Source organism: Chiloscyllium plagiosum, chromosome 17 (assembly GCF_004010195.1).
Source record: "Chiloscyllium plagiosum isolate BGI_BamShark_2017 chromosome 17, ASM401019v2, whole genome shotgun sequence".
Taxonomy (NCBI): Eukaryota; Metazoa; Chordata; class Chondrichthyes; order Orectolobiformes; family Hemiscylliidae; genus Chiloscyllium; species Chiloscyllium plagiosum.
The window spans coordinates 59,441,619-59,465,463 of record NC_057726.1 but is presented as its reverse complement, the minus strand read 5'-3'; the positions used below and the strand labels follow the sequence as shown (position 1 = coordinate 59,465,463).

The 23,845-nt window shown below is 39.6% G+C and overlaps 1 protein-coding gene across 1 annotated transcript in view; it reads left to right on the top strand.

The window, feature by feature from the left end:
* Nucleotides 1-10,838: 10,838 nt before the first annotated feature.
* Nucleotides 10,839-23,845, top strand: part of pdpr (pyruvate dehydrogenase phosphatase regulatory subunit) — a 51,419-nt gene continuing 38,412 nt past the window's right edge. Inside the window, exons 1-4 of the mRNA XM_043707236.1 lie at nt 10,839-11,009; nt 12,875-13,173; nt 16,114-16,247; nt 17,095-17,176. Of these exons, the coding sequence (XP_043563171.1) occupies nt 12,911-13,173; nt 16,114-16,247; nt 17,095-17,176 (479 nt within the window). The 5' untranslated portion in view covers nt 10,839-11,009; nt 12,875-12,910. The remainder of the gene's footprint in view (nt 11,010-12,874; nt 13,174-16,113; nt 16,248-17,094; nt 17,177-23,845) is intronic.

Genomic DNA, 23,845 nt, shown 5'->3' with positions numbered 1-23,845 from the left:
CTTTGTCTTTCTAATTTTGAGTTGTGTTCATTGCTGCATTTTTCTTGAAATGGAACCCTCGTGGACTTTGAGCAGTTTTCTCCAAGTAAGTTTCTCTCTGCTAAAAGGATGTGTATGTACTAATGACAATTAGAAGAGGAAAGCCATTTGCCCCATCTTACACTGCAGAATAAATGAGAATTTTAGGACCACAGTGATGTGCTTAGCATATAAATAAATCGGTGGCTGAGTGTTGTGGTCAAGCTACTGCAATGTGATACCTCAAAATAAGGTTATCAGAACAATAGTTGTGCTCTATCACAAGGAGGGTATTAGGTTCAGCAGTGCATGTCTGGTACTCTGTGATAGCATACAAAACCATGGATGTACATCCAATCCATGATGGTTCCCTCCAAAGCTCACCATTCTTAACTTAATAGTTAATCATGGATTTGCTGTTTAATGAAATTACAGAGATGAGAGCATGAATACAGTGAGTTTGTACACTACATTGGTTTTGCTCATGCTGGGTATTAGGTCCCATGCAAGGACTGCACAAAACACTACATAGGACAAACAGGAAGACAGCTAACGATCCGCATCCATGAACACCAACTAGCCACGAAACGACACGACCAGCTATCCTTAGTAGCCAGACACGCAGATGACAAGCAACATGAATTCGACTGGGACAACACTACTATTATAGGACAAGCCAAACAGAGAACAGCCAGGGAATTCCTAGAGGCATGGCACTCATCCACAGATTCAATCAATAAGCACATCGACTTGGACCCAGTATACCGACCACTGCAGCGGACAGCTGGAACTGACAACCAGAAGCGACAGATTCAAACCACTACAGATGCCGGAGGAAAGATCACAGAAGCGCTTCACAGGAGGCTCCCAAGCACTGAGGATGTCACCTAGACAGGGGACGAAACGTCCGCAAAATTCCCAGCTTGGCGAACAGAACCACAACAACGAGCACCCAAGCTACAAGTCTTCTCAAAGACTTTGATCAGGATTGGTCTTCAGCCAATTGAATTTACTCCATGTGATATCAAGAAATAACTGAAGGCACTAGATACTGGAAAAGGCTATGTATCCTGATAATATTCTGGCAGTAGTATTGATGATTTGTGCTGTAGAGCTTGCCACGCCCTTAGCCAAGCAATTCCATTATAGCTACAACAGTGGCATCCACTGGGAAGTGAGAGAAATAGTCTGGGTATATCCTGGACACAGCAACAGCCCAATTCAATCTACTCTGGATCATCAGTAATGTGATGGAAAAAGTTGTCAACAGCGCTATTAAGTAGCACTTTCTTAACAAGAACCTGTTCATTGATGCTTGATTTGGGTTCCTGACCTCATTGTGGTCAAAGAAATGGACAAGAGAGCCAAAATCCAAAGGTGAGATGCCCTTGAAATCAACGCCACATTTGACTGAGTGGGCATCATGGTGCCCGAGCAGAATTAGAGTCCATGGGAGTTGTTATGGACCAGGCCAGATCCCCTCAAAATATTTGAAGAAAATAGCCCAGACCCTAACTTTTCTAGTTGTTTTAAGCAGGTGTAACATGGATATTCCAGGAGGGATGAAGTTGGTCAAACCACTTAGTTTTAAACAAAACAGAATTTATTTATAAGATTACCAAATGAAACAAACAAAAGAGAACAGAATACTGAATAATTTAACCTATCCGAAAACCCAACAGATCATCCCAACTTGATGATGCTGTTCCAAATACTTGCAACAATTCCCATAAACACCCTTTGGCATAAAAGGTAAAATCAAACACTGGGTCTTACAGGAGAGATGTCAGAGAGGGAGAGAGACCTGCTTCTTTGGGTCCAGCAGTTTTTTCAAATGCCTGACTGCTTTCATTGAATAGCCAGACTAAACCAAAAGAAAGAAAAGCTGAGCTGGGAGAACTGGCAACTCCCCTTTCATTGTACAAGTGTTTTTTTTAACTTGAAAGTCTTTTTTCCCTGAGGCAATTTCTGTTTGCTATAATCAAATTGGCCCTAAAACCCTTCACACTTGGACTTTTCGGAGTCTGTCTCTTTTATGACCTGTCTGGGGAGAAAAATACCCGAGGACACCATAACCTTATTAAAGGAGCAGCATCATCACATAATTGTGTGTAAGTTCTGGGGTGGGAGGTTGGACTGTTAGTTTATGGAATTATATAGGGCATACAGGATGACTGTTGTGGTTGATGGTCAGTCTTCACAGTTCAAGGACACCACTGATGGAGATCTTCACACTAATGTCCTCGGCCCAGCCATCTTCAGCCACCCTTTCATCATAAGGTCAAAACATTGGGAAGTACAGTAATGATCACCATTCCTCACTCCTCAGGTTGTGAAGCCATCTGTTTCTAAATGTAGCAAAGCCTGGATGACAATTGGCAACTAACATCCACATCACGTAAGTGCCAGGCAATGACCATCCGCAACAAGAGAATTTTGAACCATCACCCGTTACCATTCCGTGGAATTACTATCATTGAATCTCTCACTATTAATATTCTGGAGATTTCCAATTGTTAGTTCAGTTGCTGATTAAGTAAATACCCTTTACAAGTGGCTCAGAATTTTGCATTGAGGAGCTTGCCACCTGACTCCCTAATACCTGTCAACAATGTACAGCGCACAAGTCAGGAGTGTGATAGAATAAGTTGAAACTTTATTGCTGGAACAGCACAGCAGGTCAGGCAGCATCCAGGGAACAGGAGATTCGACGTTTCGGGCACAGGCCCTTCTTCAGGAAGGGCCTGTGCCCGAAACGTCGAATCTCCTGTTTCCTGGATGCTGCCTGACCTGCTGTGCTGTTCCAGCAATAAAGTTTCAACTTTGATCTCCAGCATCTGCAGACCTCACTTTCTCCTCGTGTGATAGAATAATCCACACTTAACTGAGCGAAGCTTGATACCATCCAGGATAAAGCAGCTCATTTGACTGGCATCCCTAACTGTTTGTGCAAGTGTGGTGGACTGTCATTTTGAGTCCAATCATGAAGTAATGATGTTTTGGGCATATACATTGCTCTCTCTAACCTTGCTGCCTTTAGAGTGAATGTCTCCATAAAAAAAAACTCCTGCTGTTTAATGCCTTGGCCTCCTGATCCTCCTTGAAACCTAACATGAAGAAAACTGGTAGCGAGGATCAAGATTGCTTCAAGATCTACTGGATCCTCACTTCAGATCTTGAAGGCACTTCAATGAGAAAAGAAAACAAAATGTCATCGCTGTGCCAAAGTCAGCCAAAAATGAATTCATCCTGGGGAAGAGTGAACAGTGCAGAAAAAGCTCACCATGTGTTCCATCTTGAAGAAACACTGAGCAACGAGTACCCACGGTCGAGGGAAATGTCATCAGTGAGGGGTGTAGACTTGGAATGAAACAGGTAGCCTCAGGTATAGCTTCTTTGAAACAGGAAGACGTGAAGTAGTGCTAACATTTTTGTGGTACATCATGTTACGTTGGCCCTTCCCATTTAAGGAAAAATGGTGGGAACCTTTGGTGCTGGAAGACTGAATAATGAAAAAATACAGAGCTGAAATTCCTGCACCCGGAGATCCGATTATTTTTGTTCAAACAAACAAAATTGAAGTTTATGTAGTCATCTCTGCGTTCCTGACTGTTAAGGGGGTAAAACTTTTCACCACATGATGAGTGTGATGCCAAGTTCCAAAACGTAGGAATCTTCTCGAACTATTTTTCACCAGAACTATTGGTAATCGTTGAAAGAGCACAGAAACAACCAGCATGAAGGAGCATTGATCTACCAGTTTGTCGAAACTTTAGAGCAATTGGCTGAATTCTGTGACCACTTAAAAGGTGCTGTTGGAGACAGACTGATGTCTGGTTTAAGATGTGAAGCAATCCAGAAAAGATTACTAATGGACAGGGGCCTAGATGTGAAAAAAAAGCATTGGAAACAACAGTCTCACTGGAACTAGCAGCCAAGGACGTTCAATAGCTAAGCTCAAACATGAGAGTTCACAAATAGGCAGCTGAGAAATGAGCAACACAGACTCAAAGCTGCCATCAGTGTGAAGAAACTGGTCACAAAGCAGCACATTGCTGGTATAATGAAGCCATATGCAGAAAATGTGGCAACAAAGAGCACGTTGATTAGGTGTGTTAAGGAATAAACATGATCAACATACAGCAAGAGTACAAAAACTAAAGAGTAACATGAAAATATACATGGAACAAGAAGGAAATGAGAAAAGCCCAGAGCCAATCCAAGAAATTGCAGTTATTAAATTGGCCATTGCTGGCGACACTAATTCATGTTGGGTCACTCCTTTTCTGTTTAGCAATGTGGATCTGGAAAGCATGGAAAAGCATGCAAATTGACAATTGAGGATGAGAATCCAGCAAAACATTGCAAGGCTGTGAGAGTGCCTCATGGAATCATCATTGGTTGAGGCCGAATTAGAGAGGCTGATCATGACTGGATTCCAAATGTGAGTGATTGGGCCATGACTATTGTACTAGTGATGGGAAAAAATGGATTGGTACCAATCAGTGGTGACTTTAAGGTCACTATTAATCTGATACAGTGTGCTGAGCCAGTAATCAATGCCTTATTTGCTGGATTAGCTGGAGGTCAGATTTTCAATAAAATTGACCTTCGATAAGTCTATCTCCAGATAATGTAGATCCTGAGTAACACAAATACTTGACAATTGCAACACAAAGGAATATTCAACATAAACTTCAATTTAAAATCATACCTGCACCTGCATTATTGCAATGTGTCATAGACCAGATTTTAATTGGATTGGAAGGAGTTCAATAGATTATGCTTTAGCCATGGGGAGAAACACAATTCAGATACTACTGAAGAGTGAGGAAAGACAAATGTGATTCTTTTTTATATCTTCCACTGAATATTTAAACCATGTCCTTGATGCTAAGAGACTAACACAAGTCACTTTCAAAAGTAAAAGCCACAACTGAGGCATCAACACCTAAACATTTAAACCAACTATCATTTTTGAATTTGTTAAATTACAACAATGGGTTTGTAGCAAATCTTGCAACCATTCTCGAACTATTGCACAATTTATTATGTCAAAATAAGAATTGGAAATGGGATGATCAATGTGAACACCAATGAAAGAGAATGTACTAAAGTCTGAAGTCCTGATTTATTTTGAACTGGTTAACATTACAACTAGCATGCGATGCACTACTGAATAGAATGGAAGAAGTTGTTTCTCACAGAGAACTTTGTGGTGAAGAGAAGCCAATAGATTTTGCACTAAGATTGTTAAACAAAGCAGAAATGAATTATGCACAGATAGAGGCTCTCGGAATCATTTTTGGCATTAGACAATTCCACTAATATCTGTATGGCTGGGAACTTACCCTACTAACACCATCAACCACAATATTTGGGCATCATGTTTTACCAACTTATTGTATATAAATTATTGTAAATATTAGGAATGTTTTCATTACATGAACTTCTGATGTAAAGGGGGCGGTGTTTTGTGCATTTGTGGGAGTATGATGGACTGTCACTTTGAGTTCTATAACTTGATTTAATATCAATGTCAAAATATCATAAACTTTGCACTTTTAAACTTTTTGACAACTTCTCCACTAAATCTTCCTTTCCATCATTTTTGGTTGAGACAGGAGACTGAATATTCATCTGCCTCCACAATTGAATCTTGAAAGATCCCATGGCACAGTATGGAAAAGAGTAGCACAATCCCTTCAATCTGATCATATCCCTCAGTAAAAATGATCTCCATTTACTTGACATCATTAGTAACTAGAAGGTTGTCAAGCTCTGTCTTGAAATTAATGACTGATTTTATACAGCCACCTGGGAAGGAGAATTCCAAAGATGTAACACCTTCTGCATCCAGCACATTGATAAAATGGCTTTTTACTCTGTAATTATGAGCTATGTTTCTCTTGTGCCATGGTTTTGCTACCTTAGACTAAGCAAGTCATACGATTCAAGTAATTCCATTTTGTTAGAATTCTTTGTAAAACTGCAAAACCAATAATAAACTCAAAGTTTTTAACTATATATAAATTGACCTTGGGATACTAAATGCGTTGTATTGTTTTAGTGTGACTGTGTTGAGACAGATCAAAAACATTGAGGTACCACCTCATTATGCGGCAGCCCAAACAGTATCCTGCTTAAATTCCAGCTGTGCACATTTTAAAGTAAACTGATACTACCAGAAAAGAACTCAGCAAAGGCTGGTGTTATTCTAAGCTGCAGAAATCTTTGTTTGTTTATACTTTTTCTTCAAAAAAAAAAGTAAGAAATATAAAGTTATGCTGATTGGAGAGAAGACAGATGAAAGCAAAATCAAAAAGAAATACTCAATTGAAAAATCAATCATTATTTCTACCAGAACAATTCTAATCCAGCCTCTACACTTTAGTTCTTCATCCCTTGTAAAATTTGTTTTGATCTTGGAATGGACCATTAATGTTTAAGGGAGCAATCTAACCACCTAATTGACAGAATCATGCCATAAAAACATGCTGTTAAACAAACTTTATATAAATTTAAACCAAGCAAGTTGCATAAATGGCAACATGTCTTACCATATTTCCTCCATAAACCCAGTTGTACTTTCTACTCTCCTGCAAACTACCCTCCCTGCCTAAGACTTGCCTGATCTTATGAAGTTTGGAAAGTTTTATTTTATAGAAGAGGGAAGGCAATGTATTGGCCTAGTGGTATTATCACTGAACTGTTAATCCAAAGACACAGGTAATGTCTGGGGACCTGGCTTGGTTCCCAACTTGCTCATGATGGAATTTGAATTCAATGAAAGTCTGGAATTAAGAGTCTAATGATGACCATGACTCCATTGTTGGGCGGGGTAGGAAACCCATCGAGTTCACTCCTGAGTTTCCCTCCCTAAAACAACTATCCTTCCTTGGTCTGACTGACTTCTGACTCCAGATCCACAGCAATGTGGTTGACTTTTAATTGTCCTCTGGGCAATTGGATCAGGTAATAAATGTAGGCCTGGTCCAGGACACCCTCATCCCGTGAACGATTAGATTAGATTAGATTAGGGAACAAAGTTTTTTTAAGATTAGATTACAATCCCTACAGTGTGGAAACAGGCCCTTCAGCTCAACAAGTCCACACCGACCCTCCGAAGAGTAACCCACCCAGACCTATTTCCCTCTGACTAATGCACCTAACACTATGGGCAATTTACCATGGCCAATCCACCTGACCTGTATATCTTTGGAGTGTGGGAGGAAACCAGACCACTCGGAGGAAACCCACGCCGACACAGGGACAATGTGCAAACTTCACACACACAGTCACCCGAGGCTGGAATCGAACCTGGGTCCCTGGTGCTGAGGCTGCAGTGCTAACCACTGAGCCACCGTGCCGCCAGTAAAAAGGTTCATTCACTTTTCTTAGGAACAACCCGGGAGATATGCCACAGCCGTCCAGAATTTACTTGAATTCTCCTTAGTATTTTCAGCTAGTTATTGAGGGAAAATTATCATGATCCTTCTAGTAGCTTTTAGCTGAGTGATTCTCCAATTTGTCTTGGCAGATGTCGTGGTTACCAATTGCTCAGCTCATTGTTTGGATTTGGATATTTTTTTCTGTAGACAGCTTCTACAGCTTTTTAAAAGCTGCTTCCAGGCCACTTACCTGCACCGAATCTAGTCTACTGCATTCATTGCTCACAAGCGTAGACGGGGTAACCAGTTTGCAGAATGGCTGCATTCTTCACCTGCAAGAATGATCCTGAGCTTCCAGTTGCCTGCCACTTCAACATACCACCCTGTTCCCTGGCCAACATCTTAGGCTTGCTGCAGTGCTCCAGGGAAGCTCAACATATGCTGGAAGAACAATACTCATTTTCTGCTTGGGGATCCTGCAGTCTTCTGGACTCAATATAGAGTTCAATAACTGTAGGGCTTGAACTCTCCCATATCCTAGCCACCACCTCCACACACCAGGTCTTATTATCTCATTCTGCTATGACATGCAACCCATTGTCAGCCACTAACTGTCTCTATTAACAGCTAATCACCCTCCTAGCCTATTGTTATCCACCCCTTTTTCTGTCCAACTGTTCTTATATCTCTTTGTATTGTTTACTCTTTACCCCCTCACCCCACCTAATCTTCTGCATATAAACCAACATTTTCCTAGCTACCATCAGTTCTGAGGAAGGGTCACTGGACCCGAAACATTAACTCTATTTTTTTCTTCACAGATGCTACCAGACCTGCTGAGCTTTTCCAGCCATTTCTGTTTTTGTAACTATATTTGCTGACTGCTTTCTGCCTTATGATACTGTGAATACCACTAAATTCCTCCCACTAGCTGCAAATTAGAACAATTGTTCCAGCTGCTTTTCTTTCCCAAAGTCCAAACTAAACTACGTGCTTCTGTCAGAAAACATAAAAGAACTTTCTAACCAAAGTTTCCACTTGAAATCTCTATGGTAGCCTGGCATGCTTTGGGATGATTAATTTCTATCTAATTGATTTTAAACTTTTTCTCTTTCACAGAATAGCTAGCTGTTAGCTTCTTTATAGAAATAACAATAGACACACTGGCTTAACTTTGAGATCCAGAAATGGATCATCTGTTGCCGATTATTTATGTTTTTAACTCTCAGATTGATAATTAACATAGGTTAGCTCGAAATTGTAATTAATGTCAAGTTTGTTGAGAGTGCTTTTATTTCAGGCTTACTATTAATTTCAGCAATTGGTGCACTCATTTTATACAATTTGAAAACATAGTTTTCTGAAATAAATTAAATATTAATAAATTGATTCACAATTAAAATGTGTTAATTATGAGTTATGAATAGTTACAACACTTTCCAGTAAATCTCTTCTGCACTGTCCTTAATGTTGTTCCAAAAAATCTGGTACCCATAATTTAACAGTGCTGTGACTGAATTCTTATCAGCAATTTATAGAATTTTAATGTGACTTTCTTGCTTTTTTACTTTTGTCTGTTAATAATGTTAGGGATCCTAAACAACTTTTTACAGTGTTTTCAGTCAGAGTCACACAGCATGTAAACAGACACTTCAGTCTAATTAGTTCCCATACTAAACTAGTCCCACCTGACTGTGTTTTGCCCATATTCTCCAAACCTTTACTTTTCATGTACCTATCCAAATGTCTTTTAAACATTGTAACTGTACCTGCATCCACAACTTCCTCTGGCAGTTCATTCCAAACATGAACCATTCTCTGTGCAAAAATCATTGCCCTATGTCCTTTTTAAAGCTTTCTCCTCTCACCTTAAAAATATGTACCCAAGCTTTTAACTCTGCCACCTTATGAAATAGATAAGGTGAATAGCAAGGGTCTATGTGCCTCATGATTTTATAAACCTGTACAAGGTCACCTCCCAACCTTCTACGTTCCACTAAAAAAAGTTTCAGCCTATCCAGCCTATTTTTATAATTCAAACCCTCAATTCCCAGCAACATTCTAGTAAATATTTTTCAGAGTTCTCCAGTTTAATAATATCTATAACAGGGTGATCAGAACTGCATGCAGTACTACAGAAGAGGCCTCACCAAATTGTTCTGCCACCTTCCAAGATTTGTATACATGAACTTCCATGTTTCTTTGACTCAGCATTTTATTTAAAATGCTCGCTTTTTAAAAAAACCCATCTCTTCTGACTAAAATGAAATATTAAATCCTTCCGTACAAAATTTCATTTGCCTCGTCTCTCTCCATTTTACCAGTCTTTTTGTCCTGTTGTCTGCTACTATCTCCTTGACTTTTGTTTCAATTTTTAAAATTCTTTGCAAATTTTTAATGTTCTGCATAACAAAGTCCAGATTGTTATACATCAGAGCAGAGAACCAATACTGATCCCTGAGGAACAAGTCTGAAAATTACCTTGTTGGACTGGTCCCCTGTCTGGTTATAATAAAGGAGCTCACCTAAAACTCTGCACTCAGTACCCAAGCATGAATCAAATCTTTTCACCTGTCGTTTATCTACCTGCTGACCAAAGACGGCTGCTAATCTGAAAACACTTCAATTTTAAAATTCTTGTTGTGGAATTCATTTGTGGATTAGCTCCTTCCAATGTATGTGAAGTTCTCCAATCCAAAAGCCCCTCTACCTATCTTTGTATTTTGATGTTGGTTCTTCCCTGATTTTGATTGTTCACCAATAGCAGCTTTGCCTCCAGTTGCCCCATGGCTGAAGCTCTAGTATTTCCTCCCTCTAACCTTTATTATTCACTCAGATCTTTCAGGATAGTTCCAAAGGCCACTTTGGCGAAGGCATCTGGCTGGGTATATGAATAAGAAGGGTTTAGAGGGATATGGGCCGGGTGCTGGCAAGTGGGTCTAGATCAACTTGGGATATCTTTTCGGCATGGATGAGTTGGACCCAAGGGTTTGTTTCTGTGCTATGCATCTCTAGGACTCCAAAACAAACTTTTCACTGTCTACGTGACAACAATAAATCAAATCAGATGGACGTGTTGGTCACTTGTTGTTTGCAAGTGGCTTAATGTCAAATTTTGTTTAATAATTTGGACAGGGGAGCCTTAGGTGGTTTCATAAATCTGAAGCTGCTGTACAAATGTTGTTATGATTAGTGTTAAATCCCCCACTCTTGATTTGGATTCCACAACCACCTGATGAAGGAACAGCACTCCGAAAGCTACTGCTTCCAATTAAACCTGTTGGACTATAACCTGGTGTTGTACTTTGTAACTTTGGACACCAACTCCTCAGTGAAGTCCTGCGCCTGTCAATCATTCTCTACCGGGCCCGGAGGGAAGGGCGGGGTCTCTGACCACACCTCCGCGCTCATTGGGCGATGCGGCGGTGCTGGTGATGCGCGATGACGTCAGTACGTCCTGTAGGTAGAGGCTTGGCTAGGCCCGGCCTGGCCGCTGGTAGCCCCTTGGATGTGACCAGGGGCTGAGGTTGTCGGCGAGCGGCAGGCACATATACCCATAAACACACACCAGCAATCGCGGCCTCGGCCAGTGAACCCCTGGTGAGTGAGAGACCAGCCCAGAGGAGGTAAAGGGTGCCCGGTCTGCCGAAGGAGGAGGCCGGGGTCAGTGTGAAGGGCAGCGGCTGGGACGGACGGACGGAGGGAGGGAGGACCGGGGATACCGCCAGCCTGGCACCTCTGCGAGTTTGGACCTTGTCGCCCGCAGCAGCTCCACTCGGGGTTGGGTTGACGAGCTGCCTTCCGTCAAAAGGATGCCGTTCGGCCCCTTGTCTCAATGCTGGACCTCTCCTGGAGCGCGCGCTTCACCAAAGTGTCAATCTCCTGACTTTTCCCTGTGGTTCTGCTAATTCTTCCTTTTCAGGCGATGATCCAATTGCCCTTTGAAAATCTTAACGAATGCTTTGCTGTTCCTAACTATTTGCTATGTGAGCAAGGTTATCTTCTTATCACTTGCTGCTTTTCACACTTACAAGAAATTTGTATCCTTTGGTTTGCAATCCTTCCACAAATGGGGATAGTTTCTCCCTATCTATCTTATCCAGACTGCTGATGGTTTTGAGAACTTTATCAAATCTCCTCTCAACCTTGTCCAGGAAGAGCAGTCCCAACATCCCCAATCTTTCTCTAAGAAAAGTTCTTCATTCATGGGGCCGTACTCATGAATCATTTCAGTACTGCCTCTCAAAACTTCACACCCTAAAGTGTGGCACCCCCAAAACTGGATGTAGTACTCTGGTTGAGGCTTGAATAATGTAACTTTCTCACTTTGGTATTCAGTGCTCTTATTGGTAAAGATGAGGATGATGCATATTCTTAACAACAGTCTTGAACTGCCCTCATCAAAGATTGATGCACTTGTACATCGAGATCGCTCTGCTTCTGCACCCCCTTCAGATTTGTGCTCTTTGCTGTATAATACTTATGTTCTTCTTACAAAATGAACTTTCTGAACTATCCTCATCATGGATACAGATGTAGTATCTTCTGGATGTTTTGAATTTTTTTTTATATTCCTGATGCTGCATAAGGTAAACAAACAAATGAGGTTAACAGTGTATTTTCACTTTACTAGGTTTTTTTAATAGAATCGGTCAATATCTCACAGAGCTGAGTTTGTATCACATTGAAAAGTACCATGTTTCCTTAGATGAATACTTCATTTGGAGTGCTGTATAGACTTGTTTTAGTTTCAAACCCACAATGTCCTCACTTCTCTTTACCTCTGCAAACTGCTTCAGTTTTCTGAAGTGCAGGGATTGCACTCCTCCAACAATGTCCATTTGCTTTGCTCAACCAATTCTGGTCATGCATCAGCGTACAGTCAAGAATTGCTTTCTCACTCTTCTTTAATATCACTCTTCTCACTCATCCTTATTAAAGGATTGGACACTCTGGAGGCAGGAAACATGTTTCCGCTGATGGGTGAATGCCGAACCAGAGGACACAGCTTAAAAATACGGGGTACACCATTTAGGACAGAGCTGAGGAAAAACTTCTTCACCCAGAGAGTGGTGGCTGTTGTGGAATGCTCTGCCCCAGAAGGCAGTGGAGGCCCAGTCTCTGGGTTCATTAAAGAAAGAGTTGGATAGAGCTCTCAAGGATAGTGGAATCAAGGGTTATGGAGATAAGGCAGGAACAGGATACTGATTAAGGATGATCAGCCATGATCATATTGAATGGTGGTGCAGGCTCGAAGGGCAGAATGGCCTACTCCTGCACCAATTGTCTATTGTCCTTTTAAGACTAATTCACTGTCTGCCCCTTTGCTCACAGCATTAATTACATCTCAATCTGCATCAGTATTTGTCCGTTGATGTGCCTTGGGATGCTGTATTCAGTTAAAGTTGTAGAAATACAAGTTGTTCTTAGTCTATGTATCTAGAATTTGTATTTTGCTATTTCAGATACTATCTATCCTGTTGGCTCTTTCTTGGTGAATCATGAGGAGCTGCTCTGTACCCAAGCGGAGCTGCCTTTGGGCTGAGATGTTCCCTCGGCTACTATCAGATGTCATCTGCCCTTCACAATGCCATTTGCCCAAGACCTGTCGGAGGCGAAGCTCAACAGCACCCGTTTCGAATGTGAGGCCATTACCTTCTCAGGCTCATGTTGTGATCTGTGGAGGAGGGATTGTAGGGTCATCAGTGGCATATCACCTCTCCAAACTGGGCTGGACTGATGTCGTATTACTGGAGCAAGGGCGGTAAGCACTGATCAAAGGCTGTCAAAGTATTTGGTGAAAATATTTTTGTTATCTAATTCTCTAAAGGTAGTTTTAATTAAATGAATTATGATAATTTTGATACCTTTAAAGTGAGGAAAAAAAATCAACAAGGCATGCAATCTGCCATACAATACTTCAATGTAATTGTAACGCTGTTTATATAAGAACAGGTTCAGTTTTGTCCTGTTGGGCTCTTGTAGATTTGCACTTGAGCAATAACTACTTGAATGAACTTGTAAAGTGTGTTAGTGCTTTTGGGAAATGTGCATTTCTTGGAGTGGAGGGAACAAAATACAAAAAAAATCAGATATTCAAAGGAAAGTGTACATCATACACTCAATAATGCCAGGGTTTTACATCCTTTTTGTTATCATTCCAATTCAGATACTGCAGTGGAGGTGAAGTGAGGAGGAGGAAGCAATTATAAATGCAAATGCATTTTTTCTGTCCAGACTAGCCTGAGGATGTTAATAATGCAACATTCTGCATGCATTGTGATTTCTAATCCTCTCCCCGATTTCTCTTGTATGTGGATGGTTTTGGAATTCACACCAGGGCACCACCAGCAAGTGATGTATCACAATGAGGGAATTGGGAAACTGGCAAACTCCTCCTTTGCCCTGATCCAACTCTAGTTTTGTCCCAGGCCTCCCTTCATTTAGTGGGATCGAGGCGATTTCTGATGCTGTCATCACTGTGATTGGCTTCCCTCTTTTTATTTTTAACCTTCTCTCAGGTGATGGCAAGAAACATTTTTATTTTCTTTAGCACATAGCTGAACCACTTCAATTGAACGTGTTAACCAGATCAGAAATGAAGGCAAACTAATTCCAAGGTTTTCCTGAGTAAAATAAAGCAGAGTCAGAGAAGAAAAATGCAACATATGAAACATTAACATCACCCAAGTAATGAGCTTAAAAAGAGCAGTTGCAGTTTAAATTTTTTCTGAATTCTTAAGTTGCAGGAGTGAATCCTGAGGTCCACTGTTTAGTTTTTCTTTGAGAGCAGTGAAGATGGCAGATTTCTTGGCAAAATGTTGCATTTTCATTAGGCGTTGACATTTACAGTTGAGAGAGTCTTCCAATTCTTGCATACACATTGTTTTTTCCTTATCTCTGTCCTATGACCCAGACTTAGCTGTTGATATATGTCTGTTTGTACGTCACCACTCTGCTATTGTTTTTCAAAACTGTGTTATCTGCAGCTAAACTTCCATCTCAATGTATAACTTCCAAAAAGATATGAATCAACCCTGATCTGAGTTTAGTGTCCCTTAAGATTAGATTCCCTACAGTATGGAAACAGGCCCTTCGGCCCAACAATTCCATACCAACCCTCCGAAGAGTAACCCACCCAGACCCATTCCCCATGTTCACCCCTGACTATTGGCAGTTTAGCATGACCAATTCACCTAACCTGCACATCTTTGGATTGTGGGAGGAAACCGGAACACCCGAAGAAAACCCATGCAGACACAGGGAGAATGTGTAAACTCCACACAGTCAGTTACCCAAGGCAGGAATTGAACCTGGATCCCTGCACTGTGTGGCAGCAGTGCTAACTACTGATCCACCGTGCCGCCCGATATTGTCAATTTAATCAACCTGTTCAAAGATGTTAAGACATACATCAAGGGCAGGTGAGATTTGAATTTGGGTCTCCTGGCTCAGAGGTAGGGATACTACCAGTAAACCACAAGAGTCTTGCTGTCCTTTTTTGACATTGCTAATTTTTCTCAGATTGTTCCTCATTGCCTTTTGGTTTGACAAGCTTGGCCGAACTTTGTCAGCTGATCATAACAGTTATTTTGGGTCAGTATTTATCCTCTGTTATCCAATTTTTATTCCATGAAGGTCTCATGTTCAAATCACAGGGACATCGGAACAGGAATGGGCCATTCAACCCCTCAAGCCTGTTCCAGCATTTGATGAGGTCATGGTTGGTTTGTGGCCTAACTCCATATATCATCCTTTGGCTCATATCCCTTCATACTTTGCTTAACAAAAATTATCTATCTCAGATTTAAGCATCCACTGCTGTTTGTGAAAGTGGAGAATTCCACTCATCAACTCCCATTTGTTTGTGTGGAAGTGCTTCCTCACATCTCCCACTAAATGGCCTGGTCGTGATTCCCTAGCTCTAGAATGAAATTAGATCATGGAAGTGAAATATTAACAACCTAGGTTTACCAACATCCTAATTTCTTTTCATTTTCCTTATTAACTTAGACCTGTTAATATCATAACTGAGAGTATATAGATTCAAGAAAATATCATGCAGTCATTTTATGTGCAACAAACTTTGTTTGAACTGGCACCTCAAGAAGCAGTACTCAAACTGGCAAGTTTTATACCTAAACTACCACAAAGTTTTCTGTATTATCGTGATCTTCATGATGTTTGAGTAGTTAGTTGAGGGTGCAATTGAAATAGGATTAGATTTTATTGTCATTTGTACTCAAGTACAGGGGTACAGTGAAAAGTGTGCAATGTTGCCTTTCCTAGTGCTATCTTAGGTACACACATATCTAGGGACAAAATCTTAAATACACAGTAGAAAAATAAGGAAGTTAAAAGTTCAATGTTACATTCTCTCTGCTAGTAAGGTTTACTTAAGACATAATTATTATTTAAGTGATTTATGCTGCAAATAAAGTAAAATAGTATTGTGTATCCCACCTTGCATAACATTTCTATTACTTAGTGTGTGTTTTTACATTCAGTAAGTAGACCTTTTGATCAACTGGCACACTCATGGTCTCATAGGTGCTGGTTCATAAAAAGTTTGTTATATTAGCATATATGGGTGGCCTCTTGAATGTACCATGGCACAGGAGTGAAGGAAGGTGGTCGTGACAGATGTGATAATTCCAGCATTGATACCTTCTATCATCTCCCTTGGTTTTGTTGATGTTAATAGGTTAGCTGCAGGAACTACACGACTCTGTGGCGGCATTGTAAGCACGGTCAAGCACATCAGCATAGAAACAATGATGGCTGACTATTCAAACAAACTTTATCAGCAGTTGGAGCAAGAAACTGGAGTCCAGACAGGTAAGAATTTTGCAATTGCTTGTTTTTCCTGTGGGTTGGACCATACAGACGCCATACGTTTTGATGTCTTGGGCAGGAGTACTTTAATAGATCATAATTGATTAACTGGATTAACTGCTCATTTATCAAAGCTCTTCAACTATATTTGCAACAGGGAATGGTTATAATGTATTGGTGTTTACCTGAGGAGTGGTTACAGTCTTTACTTTGCCATGTTTACTTAGGAAACAGTGAGAGTTACTATTGACCTGGAAAGGGTCAGTATGGTGCTTGCCTGTTGACATGAGTGAACTTCAAGCCATTAGATAAATAAGTTAAATGAGCTTAAAATTGTTTACACTCATTTGAGTCACCAATATTAATACTTCAAGGTTCCAGATACTTGATCAAAGAATTTATGCTGAAATTCCAGTGTAATACTGAGGCTGTGCTGCACTGTTGCTGGTACTGTCTTCAGGATGATGAGATAAAGCAGTCAGTTTTCTGAAGGAAAAAAAGATGGACAATGGAACTGAGAAGAGCCATTGTTCTGGCCAATATGTATCCTTCAGTGAGATTATCGGATTGTGATTGCTTTTCTCTGTCGAGTCTATAGTGTATGAGTTGACTGCAGAGTCTCTTATATAGCACCGATGACTGCATTTGAAAATGTCTTTTGACTGTAGAGTGCTTGACAATGTCTGAAGTTGTGCCATTATAAATGCAATTTTCTTTCTATGGGGAGAGGTTTGTTTCTGTTTACATGTGTACGTGGGTGGTTATAACATTTGCAAGTTGTGCATCATCAAAGCGCACAGTGAATGTGCACAGAACTGCAGCTTAAACTAGGTCCACTTGTATTTACCAGGTTACATTCAGACTGGTTCAATCTCACTGGCTCATACTCAGGACAGGCTCATATCCCTGCGACGTCTTGTCTCACGATTACAGTAAGTAAAATTGGTTTCAGACCTGTAAGAATTAATTTGAAGTCCCTTTGGACAGTTTGTTCAGTGATTTGAAGGAGATTTCATATTTATAACAGTTTCTTTATTTAAGCATAAGTGAAAGTTGTTACATAAAGTATTTGAGCTTCAGCGTCCTTGAATATTTTTAAAGCAGGTGGATAGGCTCTTGTTAGGCAGGGAAGTCAAAGATTATGAGAGGAAGATGGGATCCTGGAATTTGAAACCCAAACGGTTGGACCATAGAATTTGCAGAACAGGTTTAAAGGGATGCGTCATCTGTTTCTGCTCATATTTTATATACATGTAAGTATGATACGCCAAATAATCACACCTTTGCTGAAACCTTTCGATGATGACTTTCTAGCCACTTGAGTGATGGCAGCAAAAACAATCAATGATTTTTTTTTTGGAATGAATGAATGATTTTTTTTGCCACTTGTATTTTAGTGAGAAAACAGTAAAATACAGCAAAGCTTTTCTACTGTTGCCATGATCCAGCACAATTTTGAATAGTTTTAAGCATAAGAAGAAAATGGAAAGATATAGCTTAAAGAGAGTCCATCAGTTCTGAGCCAGTTCATCATCAACGATACCTGCGCCACTATCCCTTCTCCACTGCCCTGTCTCTGGCTACATGGAACCAATGATTTCTAAAGGAAATTGGTTGGATACTTGAAGGAAATAAACTTGCAGGCCTACGTTGATCAAGTAGGAGAATAGGAATGATTGATTGAATCGATACGAATTCCCTATGGATTAATGGGCTGAATAGCTTCCTAATGTGCAGTAATTGACTCTATAAATACTGCTAGGCTTGGTGGTTTCACATTAAAGATTTATTTGCAAGCAGTTTCCATATCTCCTCTTCTCAAGCACTATGTCTGAGAAGGTAGTGACTCCCATGAATGGGTTAAGGTTACTTCTTTGACAGGTAAAGCTTGGAATCTAAATCTTCACCATACTGTGACATTTGACACCTAACATCCTCAGTTAAGTTTGTAAATTCTTAAACCGGAGGGTTTCTTGCTGACACAGTCAACCACCAGGCAGTCTGGGAAACCATGGGTCCCTGTTTGTATCAAGAAGGATAGAGAATCCATTATGACATTGCTTAAGAGCCCAAGGGGTTTGTTTTCAGTGTGTGATTTTCTTATATCACTGTGAGCAAAGATCCAGTTAAGAAACTTTAATGACATGAAACATAATACAAAATATTTTGCTTGTTTAATTTTTTAAACAACTGTCAAAAATGTTTTTAGATGTCTTTGTGACATTTAGTGTAAATTAAGCCATGTCAGTTTCAATAAATGCACAAAGTGCCAATTTACCTTTTTGTCTCTAGCCTTTGTACCTTTTAAAATAGCTTTTACAATAAATTTAAACTCTTATGTCCAGATTTTGAAACACAAACCATGATGGCACAAAAATACTACCTTTTTTTATCCCTGCCAATGAATTAAGAATCAGTTTTTAAAATAACCAGAATTATTACCATCGCTACTAAGAACTTTTTCAGATCATTTCCAAATTATTGTATAGTTGCATTCTCCTTCATTCACACATATCAGTACCAACAGGATAATTCAAGAATTGCTTTGAACCCCATTCAGTTTTTGTCATTCATCAAAAAAGTTAAATTTTTGATTTGTATGTTTGATGGTCTCATGTTTGGAATCAGTGATCCTGAAACAACTTAGAACTAAACTCAGTAAGCAGTTTTTACAATTTATTAGGTTATTTAATATCTACTAGCAGATTTTTTTAAATTAAACACAAATCGAACTCATTCTTCAAGTGTCTTTCCAAATGATTATAATATGGCTGAAGAAATGGCTAACCTTTAGAGATTTTAAAAAAAACTCTGCAGCCATAGCCAAGGGGATCAAAGCAGACATACAATTATTTTAAAGAGACAGTATACTGAAATCTTGCTGCTTTCAGCAGGACGGATGGGATCCTTCCTCTTCTCCTTTAAACACTCAGAATAATTTCGGTCGCTGTGATCTGATTTTCGATGTCTGCTGTTTGCTATCTAACCTCATTTGGAAAAAGCCGATTATAATTGTGACACATTAGTTACCTTTTTGAGACCTACATAAAGGGCAATGTAATCAGTCAACAAATTTCTATCTACTCTACAGGTCCTCTAATATCTTAAACTTTTCAATTCAAAAGATCCAGACAAGGAATGCAGCCAACATTTGTGCAATTTCTGTCCTTGCAATTTAATTATTGAATTCAGCAAGCCATGTTGCACTCCCTTTGACTCCATAACATATGTTCTAAAGTGTGCTGTGATCAAGGCTTTGTACAGCTTAAGAATGACTTCTACCTTTGAGCCATAAAGCTCAAAGTTTCATTCACCTTTTTGATTCCGTTTTGTACCTGTTCCTGGGTATTTTAAGGATTGTGTACCTGAATCTCCAATATTTCTAAATTTTCACTATTTAAAAGATACTTTGGCTAAATTGAATGATTTTACATTTGCTGATGTTGAAATCCATTGTCTGTTTTGCCTGTGCTTTTACCCAATCACTTAACCTGTCAATATATCAGTGTAATTTTGCGTTTCCATTATCATTTGCTCTTCGGGGGGGTCGGTGTGAACTTGTTGGGCCAAAGGGCCTGTTTTCACACTGTAGGGAATTTAATCTAGATTTCTTAGTGCACAACCTATCTTTTTGTCAGTGGCAACTCTGGATTGGTGGCTTTCTAATCAATTATTTAAAAAGTTAATAAATAACCAAATTGGTGAGGCCCAAACACTGGTCTTGTAGGACTCCACTAATTACATTAAGCCAATTAAAATATCTTCACATTTGATGTACTCTCAATCTCATACCATTCAACACATTTTTTCACAAGATCAAGAATTTGCTTTAATTATATGTACGTTATCTTCAGCTAATTATGACTTAGGAGAAATGTGATCACTTACCTTCTGGAAATCTGTGCAAGTAACATCCTTGGATATATGTCTATTCAGTATTTTAGATTCCCCTTCAAAAACTTCAGTCAGATTCATCAGGCATGGCTCAATCCATGCTGGCAGTCACTGCTCAGCTGAATATTGCCTTGAAATTCAGTCACCCTATCCTTAATTGTAGATGAAGGTAATTTTCAAATAAGAAATGTTAGGTTAACTGCTCCGCAATTCTTTTCTTTTATACCAAGTATTCTGAACCCCTCCAGAGTAAAAGTGATGATACCCTGTCACCTGCACCATTCAAGCACTCAGTGCAAAAAAAAATGAAACAATAGGGCTGCTTTCCCTGGAGCGTCAGAGGCTGAGGAGTGACTTTATAGAGGTTTATAAAATCATGAGGGGCATGGATAGGGTAAATAGACAAGGTCTTTTCCCTGGGGTGGGGGGAGTCGAGAACTAGAGGGCATAGGTTTAGGGTGAGAGGGGAAAGATATAAAAGAGACCTAAGGGACACATTTTTTGCGCAGAGGGTGATGCGTGTATGGAACGAGCTGCCAGAGGAGGTGGTGGTACAATTGCAACACTTAAACGGCATCTGGATGGGCTTATGAATAAGAAGGGTTTACAGGGATATGGGCCAGATGCTGGCAAGTGGGACTAGATTAGGTTGGGATATTTGTTCGGCATGAACGAGTTGGACGAAAGGCTCTATTTCTGAGCTGTACATCTCAATTACTGTAATCAGTTGCTGTTGGCCAAGTGAGTAACCAAGGTGATACTGAAATTTGGTCATTTTGATGTTGCCTATACCTTTCAGGCATTTTTTTCATTGTTTTCATTGTTGATTAGCTTACTGTAAATTGGTTTAAAACAATTTTGCCCATTAACCATATTTCCTTTTATTGGAAACTCTAAAACATGGGGTCACTATTTAAAAGTAATTCGTCACCCATTAAGACAGAAATGAAGAAATTTTTTGCTCTGAGGGTGGGGAATTAACAAATCAGCCAGCATCATTTTGAATGGGGGATCCAGGCTTGAGAGGCTGAGTGGCCTATTTCTCTTACTAAATTTAAAAGGACATATCCACTTAATCTATCAATATCTTATTGTAGCTTTTTACTTCAATCTGTGTTGATTACAATACTTTGTGTCATCAGTAATAGTACTATGTAATGTTCAAATTGGTTTAAAATATATTTGCAAGTCTTCAATTGAAACTGCATAAACCTGTATTTTAAAACTCTGAATTAATTATGAAGATTTTGAAGAGTTCAAATTCAGTTTCTACCAGGTGATTGTAACTTCACAATTGAAATTAGTCCTTTAAAACGATTTCTTTGCCTTTTACAGTTAACTGAATAAACAAGTCAAAAAATCATAGCGGCATCTCGAATATTAAATGTAATTCACAATTTTCTAATTGTACAATTTTAAATTGAAATGAATGTGTTCAATTAATCATATTCATTCTTCTATGCACCTTGGAAATATTGATCCATTTAGTTGTGTTGCTGACAAAGGATGTATTTCTGAAGAAAAGAAAACCGTAACTTTATAACCATTCTAAGTGAGGAGACTCGCACAAACTAAAATTCCTGGAATTTTCTTTCAGTCAGTAATTTTTTCTGTTTCATTTTCTTGGCACAAAAGCAGGTTGTAGTTCAGCACTGGTTTCAACTCAAGTATTTTTTTCACATTTTTAACTGTTCAGTTCACTTTAGTTCTCTAACTCTCTGCTCTTTACTTTTATCTGCTGAGAGGTGAGAGCCACTGGAATTGGGTTAGCATTCACCATTCCTGCTTTCTGGTTCCTGGCCTCCTTTTTCCCCTCAGTCTCTCTCATTGCTCTGAGAATTTTTATCATTTTGTTGAGGGCAAACATGATCTGCATATTATAGCAGCAGCCTGCTGTTACTGTTCTTGCTTTTGTTTGGAGTTATTTGGCCCTGGTTCCAGCCTTTCGATCTGAGTCACCTTTTGAATTGTGAGAAAGAGGCCATTGTTATCTGTCACACATAACATCTTGCATTTCTTCGTTTTCAACACTGTGTATGCCATCCCTATCTGTCAATTTTTGATAAGAGGCCAGGCCTCAACTGCTCTGAAATGACCAAGTCTGCCACATGAACTTTTCAAATTTTTAAAATGTTGTTTGTTTGACTCTATCTTCCTGAATTAATTTCCCTAATTGTTCTGATGCACGCAAGTGACTTATGCTCATAGAGTCATACAGCATGGAAACAGACCCTCGGGTCCAACTTTGAGCTGACTAGGATTACAGTGCAAGATATTTTCCTGTAAAGTGATGTTCCATGATTGTTTGGCAGACTCATACAAGAGTTGTCCATTTTGTCTTTTGAGCCTGCTCCTCTATTCTAAATGTATAGCTGATCTGCCTCAATGCCATTTCTTGCATTAACCCCAGATCCCTCGATGTCAATAATATCTATAAATTTATTGATCTATATCTTGAGCACGTTCGTTGACTGAGCTTCCACAATCCTCAAGGCTACACGTTTAATCTTGAAATCAACTTTGAGCAGACCTGACTTCCCAATCTGACCTCGTTCTGTTTGCCAGCATTTGGCTCATAAAACCTCTAAACCCTTCCTATGCATGTACCCATCCTAATGCCTTTTAAGTATTGTAATTGTAACCACCTCCACCACTTCCTCTGGCATCTCATTCCATACAAGCACCACTCCCTGCGAGAAAAAGTTACCACTCAGGTCCTTTTGTTATGGACCAGACCAATCTCCTTCAAAACATGTCAAGGAGATAGTCTGGACAGTATTTTGTTTTCTTATTTTTAAAGGCAAATGCCAGGCGTTGCATTCCAGATGCAATTCGATTAAACAAACTATCAGACTTGAAGCAAAACACACTTTATTCATACACTATAGTTAAAATACAGATAAATAAAAATAAAAGAATTGGCTTAACTGTCAGTCTATCAAAATACTTAACAAAATAATAAACTGCCCATTAACCCTTCCAATATAGTAGTATCTCATAAACACATTTTTGGCAAAGGCAAAGTCAGTCAAATAGATTGTCTCACATGTAATTCTAACAGCAGGAATAGAATCCCAGATTTTAACTGCAACAGAGAGAGGAAAAACAGTTTCTACACCCAGCAACTGCTACTGAAAGCTAAATTAAACATCCTGGTTCTGTGGGAGCTTGACCCCAACCATTCAAGTTGCTTCCATTGTTCCACCTTTTTTTTTAGAAATCCCAAGGCCTCACAAACTGTTTACTTTACTGGCTCTGAACACACAGCTCTATACCTCTGTCTCAACCTCTTTTTATTAAACGTAAAGGACAAAATATACCTCTTAAAGCCATGGTATTTTCACACTTTTTAAACCTTTCTCCTCGCACCTTAAACTGATAACCTCTAGTTTTGGACTCCCCCATCCTCAGAAAAAGACTTTGGCTATTCACCCTATCCATGCCCTTCATGATTTTATAAACCTCTATAAGGTTTCCTTTCAACATCTTACACTCCAGTGAAAAAGCCCCAGCCTATTCAGCCTCTCCCTATAACTCAAACTCTCCATTCCTGGCAACATCCTTGCAAATCTTTTCTGCATCCTCACAATTTTAACAATATCTTCCTATAGAGGGGCAACCAGAATTGTACGCATTATCCTCAAAGTGGCCTCACCAATGTTCTGTACAGCTGTAACGTGACGTCCCCTTGAAAGTTTCCTTAACTG